This window comes from Diorhabda carinulata, chromosome 3, assembly GCF_026250575.1.
Source record: "Diorhabda carinulata isolate Delta chromosome 3, icDioCari1.1, whole genome shotgun sequence".
In the NCBI taxonomy this organism is placed as follows: domain Eukaryota; kingdom Metazoa; phylum Arthropoda; class Insecta; order Coleoptera; family Chrysomelidae; genus Diorhabda; species Diorhabda carinulata.
Genome location: NC_079462.1, coordinates 2320723 through 2330122, shown reverse-complemented (window position 1 = coordinate 2330122; position 9400 = coordinate 2320723). Strand labels below are relative to the sequence as shown.

Here is a 9400-nt window from a genome sequence, read left to right as displayed (position 1 = left end):
AGCAAAATAAAAACTTGTAGAAATCATGACAAGACATGTAAATAATGGCGTGGATTTCTTGTTAGAATAGTATTTATATACATATAGCATTTTTGATTACATTTATTTTAGTTAAAAGTCAGGTTCGTTGAAATTTTAGCCAGAAAAATTATGTTTCGTACGAAATTTGAGAATGTATAATGTCACTACAAATACGTGATTTAACTCACAGATACATTAAAATTTCCTCGATACGCCACTGGCGCAAATTGCTTTAGACATGTGTCTACTTTTAACCAAAACGAAAAAAATAACATAAAATACCATCTTGAAAGTATTTACTAAGAAATAAAAAAAATTGAAAATGTCTAATTAAAAATCAAAATATTCTACTTTCTGTTTATTAATTTAATACGAGATATCGCGCCATCTACCGTTGCATTAGTAAAATATATGTATACCGGGTGGGCAATTAAGAACGACATTATAATTATAATAATTTTTCATTCCACCAGTTTTAGTCTGTCTCAGCAAATAAGACGTGGGGGAGACTGGGAACTTTGTTATGAAAAAATGCCTGCAAGTCCGACTCTGCTTAGCCGATGTTTATAAATTTGATATTGTTTGAAATAACTTTTGTCCAACAAGAAAATATTTCATGTTAATTTAGCTCACCCGGTTTTAAAAAAGATCTACTTATACTTTTATGAATCTATTCAAATTAGTCAAGAGAAACCACCATATCTAACATATATCAAACAACTTTTGTACTGCTGTTTAAACATCAAGTTTGAAAGTTCCCACTCTCCCCCAACTCTTATTGTAAAATGAAAAATCCCCACAATTTTGCCCATAAGATTTAGTTGACCACTAGGTACATGTAATTATCACGTTTATTTTGATTATAATTGTGTTGTAAATTCATTTAAAACAATTTAAACGGAAGGAATAAAATTCAAAACTCATGATCTGAGAAACAAAATTTTTTCTTACGTCAATTCCCGAATCCTTCTTACATTTTATTTTAAGCCTTTAAAGTGGTACAAAAAATATATGGTATTAAAATCGATATAATAAATAAATAAATTTATCAGTACCAGATTGTCTGGAAAAACGCTCGAAATTACCGAGATGGAAACAATAACTCATCGAGAAAATAAACAGAAGCTGCCGGATTTATTTCTAATTTTATAGGTGATGGGAGAGATAATTTGTTAGCGCACGCCTATGGCGATGTTGATGGTTCATGAAGCTGCTGCCCAGAGCACGTAGTCCCCTATACGGAACCGGCCGAACTGCTTCGTTTCACTTCGGAACGAACCGGTAGGAGGAGGTGATGCAACTTTATAAATAAAGTGAACAGCTGATTTTTGTTAAGCAGTTCATAAGAGCGACAGATGATAGTAGGTCGTTTGATAAGTTAGGAAGTAGGAAGCCGGTTGTTTATTAATTTTTATATTTACAGTGAAGTTTTTTGAATTAAAATGGAAGTTTTACCATTCGTTGATATCAAACACAGCAGTCTAGAAGGTAAATTTTTATTCATTTCCATCTAATTTAATATATATTTAATCAATGTTGAGTATAAAAAGGAATACCGTGATTAAATATTGAATTATATTACTAAAAACTAACAAAAATCGTTGTTCCCACAAATATTACGAGTTTTTCGTCGTTTCTAAACCCTCAACCCTTTGTTCTATTCGACCTGTCAATTTTTATATCCTAGCTCAATTTTATCAAGTTTTTCTTAATATAATGATCAGATATGCCGGTTTATTTTATTTTTAGACTTGATTAAGTCATAACAACTATAAATTATATCCACAATAACATTTTGTCCTATATAATTAATTATCCTTTGTTTGAAAGTCAGATGTTTTCCGAGTGGTAATCGATTTATTCGTGTTACATCGAGTGAAATAGTCCTAGTGATTGCATCATAATAACATTAATATAATCAATACAAAAACCGGTTTTGTTCTTTAGTTTCTATTTGACTACTTCTTTCTTAACTTGTTAATGTTTTTTTTTTGTATATTAAAACGTTATGGTAAAATCTGTATTTCATTAAACCGGTTTTTACTAAATTGATATAAGGGTAGTTTCTTTGTCTACGTATCGATTCTCTCTTGACAATTCACTTTACTGTATACATCGAACTTTTCCTTCATAATATATGGAATTAAGAACGAAAATAATGACGAAATATTAAAATTGTAGTTATAAAATTTAATTATAACAAATTAATTTTATATCTACTTAAAAAGAAGACAGTTACTTATATATATAACGATCTAAAAGTAGCTATAAAAGAACAAAGGATTTTATGATACTCATCCTCTGTGTTAATTGCCGGTATCGATTCAACTATATCGATTCTAAAAACCATTCGATTGTCGTTGCTAACCTAAAGCTAGGCCATACGATTTCTGCCGGCTGTCGAACAACCGGCTTGTAGTTCTGACCTCTGGTGACCTCGAAAGCTAACGCTTAGCAACAGCGTACAGCGAGTTTCACTGTGCTTTGATTAATTAATAGCTTTCCAGATGTAGTTAAAGTAGGCGTATACAGGGTGTTTAGCAATTTATATTGTTAATAACAACTTTCATTTGTAACATCTCTTATTAGAAAATCGTAGTTTGAATATATCTAATTATTGTGTGATAAGTAGGTGGTTATTTTTGCAAAAAAGAGAATGTATAATGAGGTTTTGTTATAAAGTAAACAAAAAAAGCGCGGAAGCATAAATTTCTTATAGACTTTTTTGGATGTTTCGAAAATTACGTTTTATTCATATTTATAATGAAATTGTTATTAAAATGTTAATTTTATACATAAAATATATAAAAACAAAGCTATAAATTGTGAGTTTTATATTTAATAGCATTTGATTGACCAATGAGGATTAATAAAAAATAGACACGGTATATATTAGCATTTTTGATGTTAGTAAAATAAATATTCAAATTAGATAAATTTTAAGAAAACATTTCGTGTTTGATCCCGTGCCAGGATTTACCTATTTATATATAAATTTATATCATTATTTTTGTTTCCTACTTACGTATTTTCAAAATATATAAACAGGGTTCGTACGAAAATAAATCAATATGAAATATTTAACTTGTCTCGACTTGTTGGGGCACATAATTCAGGAGGTATGAAATTAAAATGGGTCTTTTCTGTAAGAAAGTTTCCTCAGACTACCTCTTTCCGAGATATCACCCTTGTAAAGTGATGACTAAAATTGTGTTTTCGTATATTATTTTAGCGAATGTAGACTATATGTCGTATCTATATCAAATAAATATCTAATCAAATATGAATTATAGATTTCGTTTCGGAGAAAAACCTCCTTGTTAATCAGAATCGATTTTTTTTTATCTTAGTACAAATATACCGTAGAGAAAGTGAAAAGTAGATAAAGAGGTTTTTTGTATGAAGTAATTTTATTTACAAAAATACACGTACGGAAATATTGACTTTTTGATTATCGGAAATTATACAGGGTGTCCCACATAACAATTGAAAAAGTATAGGGGTATAGGGGAGCGCAAAATATGACTATTTGGCGAAAAATCAGAATAGTTCTGAGGGTTTATTTAGTGGTGAACTAATCTTCATCGTCATACCATGAAAATTTAATCCTAAAATCAAGGGGTGAGTTTTTAAGGGTGAAAAACGACTTATCTCGATTTCCGGCGTAACTACAAGTTATATAGAAAAAAGTCAAAAGGCAAAGTTGTAGGTAACAAAAAGATCTACAACTTTTATTTCTACACTTTTTTCGCATACCCTCAAAATTTATGTGAAAAATTCAAAAAACCAAATTTTTGGGTTTTTATTTTTCTCTTTCACGAAATTGGGTGAGAACTCACCTCATTATTTTGTAATTTATTTTGAAATATTTATTTTTTCACCTTATTTGGATTTAGTGAATTTTCCTCATTCATTTTGAGGTTACGTGAAAAAAGTACGAATACAAAAATTATGGATCTTTTTATTACCTACAACTTTACTATTTGACTTTTTTCCATAGGAAATCGATATAAACCGTTCTTTTCACCCTTAAAAACCCCCAAATCGTCCTCAAAAGTCATATTTTTTGCTCCCCTATACGCCTCTGGTCTGTGTAGGTTCCTATAGGGGACACCCTGTATAACTGAATTTAATTTTGTAAATATATCGAAATAACATTTAATTAATTGTAATTTAAGTCTAGTTACATAATACGTTTTAAAACAAGAAGTTTTTTTTAACAAACTCTGCGAGGTCACTCTAGAAATAATAAATCAAATCATCTGGCTTTGTTCGAATAGCTAAACCACGCCTATCGATTTCACAGCCACAAGTTACGAGCTACGTGCCCTGATAAACAATTCGAGAGCGAGAGAGAACGACGTCCTGCTTTTAAACCGAGCTTATAACCGGTTATTCGTTATACAAATATACGGATCGGGACAAAAGAATATATTTTTTTTTCGATGATGATGATCACCTATACCGATTTTTTCGAAACGAATAATTGTATGGCTTTTAATTTATTCAATGTATATATATACGTTCTTTTAAAACCGGTTTTTCGAGAGTGTGTTTTCAATCGGTAGCTGTTGTTAGGCGTTTTTTTTTTCGTTTATAATAGCTACCTGTTCACGTTACCCATACAAGTGTGTAAAGGTGACTCCGAATACAATTTTTCTCGATAAAAGAAATGGGGATGTCCTCAGATTAATTACACGCTTAAATATCTAGTAGGTGAAACACAAATAAAAATTTCAAGGTTACAAAAATTATATAGGCATTATCTAATTTATTTTAGCAATTAAAACCAAATATTTATATAAAAGTTGTTTATATTCGATCGGAATAAAAATAATATACGGTATAGTTCGAAAAAAAATCAAGTCAGGTACTTAACGTCAATAATTTAATTAAAAAAAATTCTCGGTATTTCGTATAAATAAATTCCTAACCTCAATGTCTCTTCCAGGCTGTGAAACGGAATACAATGAATTTTTCGGATTAGAAGAAACATCAGTGATAGAATCGTTATCGAAACGTCTCGAAGGAGAACTTAGGACTGCTAAACGTACCCACCTTTCCGTAGGAGAAGTACTCCTCCCCAACGGACTGACTCATTCGATAGCCAAAGATCTCTTTTATTTGGCCGATTCCGAGCCCTGCGGACTTAGGGGTTGTACTTTATATATAGACTTCGAGATGAATGACATTAAAACGAATTTAAGCCAAGTTAAGTGTGATGCTTCGACGCCTTCTACTTTCGAAGTTTACTTGACACTCAAACAGGCGGTTACAGGATGGAATTCACTCCTTCCACAATTCCTGAGGTAAGTTCATACCAACTAATTAGACTACTACACAAACACTGACGTTTATATATCCTAGTAGTTCAAATGTCAAATAGGAAACAATATTAGTGTTGATATAGGTTACAGTTATTAATATGTCTAAAGTCAACCGTATTTATGTTGGTAGAACTGAATTAATTTTATAGTTCTATGATATTGACTCTATTCCGAATTTTTATTTATATTTGGCCGTGACTATTCACACGCTCCCGTGAAAACACGAGAACACGAATGGAGTAATAAAAAAATCTATGGTAATTTATATAGATCTGTTTTTATTTATTTATTACTGGATTTATGAAGAAAATGCTATTTAAATCTGTAGTTTGTATTATATATTTTTAAATATGACGTGAATTTAGATGGTCAGTCGTGCATAACCTAATTTTCGATTTAAATAGCATTTTTTGTTATAAATTCATTAATGAAATACCACGATTTTTTTTATAAATTACCCCTTTTTTATTATTCAATCCGTGAAACCATATTTTCACGGGAACGTGTGAATAGTCACAGCCTTTACACTTTAAAACGTGTGCTGGTTACATCGATTCCGTTATTGTTTTCCGAATTTAGAATCTATTCTAATGATCTGCTAACAAAAATATTTGTTAAAGTTATTAGAATATCGTTTAGTGTCTTAAAATTGAGTAAAATAAATACATTTTCGTAAATATTTCAAGTAGCCATGTTTTTCCATCTGTCAGTTGAATAGTGAGTATAATTTTAATAAAAAAAAACTTATTAATAAGTTAAAATTGGTCTATTCTAATTTTGTTTTCTCATAATAATCAAGAAATTGCTATTTTTCTTTTTCAAAGTTAATACAATATTTGGGTGAAATGTTGGTGGTAAATAAAGTAAATATTTCAAGTAGCCATGTTGTTCTATCTGTCAATTGATTCGTCATAATCATTAAAAACTGTTTTATTTGTAATAAAAACATATTTAGAAGTTGAAACGAATGTAATATAGTTTTTTTCATAACAATTAAGCTGATTTCAAAAATTATTGAAATATTCAGTTGAAAATTGAATAAAATCTTTGTAAATATTTTAAGTAGCCATGTCAGTTGACTTGTGAATAATATGTGTTAATATTTAAACGTTGAATTGAGTATATTATATTTAAATTTCCCCATAAAAATTGAACAACTTCTGTGTTTAAAAAATATTTAGCTTGAAATTAAATGAATATTAGTGATAAATACATTTTTCATAAATACTTCAAGTAGCCATGTTTTTTTATCTGTCAGATGATTCGTATGATTGAGAATTTTTTTGTTTTCAATAAATAAATTGAAACAAGTCTTTTAATTTAGTTTTTTTTTTTAAATAATCAAGCATTCGCTATTTTTTTTTAAGTTGATACAATATTTAATGTAAATGTTGGTGACATTCCTAAATAAGAAGCAGCCATGTTATTATATGTCAGTTGATTCGTGAGTATGATTGGAAACTGCTGATTTAGGAATTTTATTTTTCATAAAAAAACTTATTCAAAAGTTGAAACAGTTTGTTATAATTAATTATTTTCAAATAATTACATAACAACTAATTACTCTAAAAATTAAAACTTGTTTAACATATTATATCAATTCAACTATAACATTAAGGGTACTTGGTTTATTAAGGGTACTTGGAAATATAATTTTTCTTTGTTACAGAAAAATTACGAAGTCCGGGGCGATAATGATAAGCGTGGAGTACGATCTTCAAAAAAAGCAGCTATATCGGTCAGATTATTAGTGTGATGTCGTTTGAAAGTTGAATAAGTGAGTTCATAACATATTATCATTATATCTCGAAAGTGTTTTTTTTTTTAATTTTAATTCATTCACGTTTTACTGTATTATTCATTATAATATCATTAGTTGTAAATGTTTCGTTTATCGAGTTAACTTTGGAAGTTGTACGTGTAAGTAAGATACGAGGTGTTTCTTTTGGTGATTTTAACAAACATTAAAATTGTGATATAGGTGTGCAAATCATAAAAGTGTTATATTCATATTTTTTGTGATATTAGTTCGATACGAATTTTATTTTTTATAGAATAGGTGCGTTCGGTAGAGATATTTGGTTCAGAACTGAAAATATACATTGCGGGTAATGTTTCGTAAGGTATACCTAACAGGAGTGTCTTTATTGCATATGTTATGCTCTTCAAATCTCAGTTAGGTTATTTTTTTATATATTTATATAAGTATAAATTACTTTACGTACATGACTCGCTTTGTAGATGTGATTAATTCAGTATTAAAAATTCTTTACCAAATATTCCGAGAACGATCTGATCTCAAATTAATATAGAGTTGTTAGAAATGTGGAAATTTTTATACATTTTTAATAGAAGTCTTCAGAAGATTTATATAATTCCATACTAATATTGTCTAGAGTTTTTAAAATTATGCTCGCGGAGTCATCAAACCGAAACTAATTCGATGAAGTTTTTTTTTTAAAAAAACGACGCTACTTAAATTTTCCTTCTGCGAGCATCGTTTTAAATTATTTGTAATATCAGATAAGTGTCTGTACCAATAAAAAAAATTATGAAAAGAAAAATAAATCTTTGAAGTATGTTAACACAAAGTTTCATTTCCTCACCTAACCCACTGTAAACCAGATTAACCCTTCAACAACGGAAAAAATAATTTTTTGTTTGCAAACAATTTATTTATCTTATCTCAGATTGTCCTGATGAGTGTTAAAATGGCAGCTGCCTGTCTTCCGGTTCCTTTGTGACCAATACCGAATGCAGTTAGGTAATTTTGTAGAACTTCTCGTCGAAACTACAATTCTTTGTTTGCAAAACAGTTCATTTACATTTTTTTTAAATGGGATTTTTCTCAAAAAGTACTGTTACATATAAGTAACACCGTTTATGGTATACGAAATGTCAATTTCTATGAAAAATTAAATTCCACTACCTTTTATTATTACTGATTTTGGTTAGCAAATGGTCAAGTCGATCTTATCTCAGATTGTCCTAATGAGTGTTAAACTGGCAGCTGCCTGTCTTCTGGTTCCTTTGTGACCAATACCGAATGCAGTAATTTTGTAAAACTTCTCGTCGAAACTACAATCAACTTTCTTAGATTCCACCACTAGCCTAGAGCGCACCCTTTCGACCGTTATTGCCCTTCTGCTCTGTAGGGAGATTAAGATTTTGTTCCTATGATGTCTGTATTCCATCACAGCCAATACCTCGGCTTAAAAAACGGTAGCATGTTCCCCAAGCGAAATATATTTTGGAGTACCCTCCCCAGAAGCCTTCTCCGACCAAGCTATTCATCCTAGAGCAGTCTGTGTACCGGGTGGTTCCATTATTTAATATAGTGAACCTATAGTTAGCATTCCACCCTATCTCAGTGATGTGTGTCTCCAAGCCTCTATTATTAACAGTCTCAATCCCTTCAAAATAATTGGACTTTCGCCCACTGCCTGCGTACATATTTTTGCACAGTCCAGCCTGCATTTCTTTGTGGATGCTCCATCTATAAACTGTTCTCATGGTTCCGTATCACTAGATCCAAGGGTGGGAAATCTAGTAGGATATTAAGGGCCCTAGAGACACGCCAGGCGCTGGATTCTGTCGAATCGCACTTTGTTTTTTCTTTCTATATACGATGACCCCCGTACGTGGTATGGGGTTTCTCCATTAAGGTATACATTTATCTTAGGTAAAACCGAATGCGTCTCACTCCAATAATTCCACTCAAGCGAGCCAATGAGCGTCCACCTACCTGCCGTAATTTAGTTTCCCCAACATACAAATCTACAGTGAAGTAATTTCTTGAAAAAATCCAACCTTTAAATGAATGACTCAAATTTAAGTCAATTGTCAACACGAATCAGTGTCACCAATCGACCACGTTACATTACGACGTAATTTCCCTAATGTATGTTTTTAACATTTTTTTATTAATAAATAACAAGTCTAAACAGAGAAAATAATATAAAACTATTTTCTCTTTAAAAAAGTGTTATGTTTATTAAAATAAATTTTTTTAATACAATAATACAAATTTAGGTCATTTTGTTGAGACTAAA

General features: G+C 30.3%; 1 protein-coding gene across 1 annotated transcript; it reads left to right on the top strand.

Annotated features, from left to right (window-relative positions):
- The first annotated feature begins 1286 nt into the window (after positions 1–1286).
- On the top strand, positions 1287–7939 carry LOC130892014 (protein charybde-like). The gene is made up of 3 exons (XM_057797189.1): positions 1287–1509; positions 4973–5330; positions 7018–7939. Exons 1-3 carry the CDS (start codon positions 1464–1466, stop codon positions 7097–7099), a joined length of 486 nt encoding a protein of 161 aa, XP_057653172.1. The 5' UTR covers positions 1287–1463; the 3' UTR covers positions 7100–7939.
- The last annotated feature ends 1461 nt before the right edge of the window (positions 7940–9400 follow it).

Coding starts and splice junctions, on each gene's coding strand:
- LOC130892014 (XM_057797189.1), top strand. CDS start 1,464: ATGGAAGTTTTACCATTCGTTGATATCAAACACAGCAGTCTAGAAG. Junction 1,510..4,972: donor CAAACACAGCAGTCTAGAAG/GTAAATTTTTAT, acceptor TGTCTCTTCCAG/GCTGTGAAACGGAATACAAT. Junction 5,331..7,017: donor CTCCTTCCACAATTCCTGAG/GTAAGTTCATAC, acceptor TCTTTGTTACAG/AAAAATTACGAAGTCCGGGG.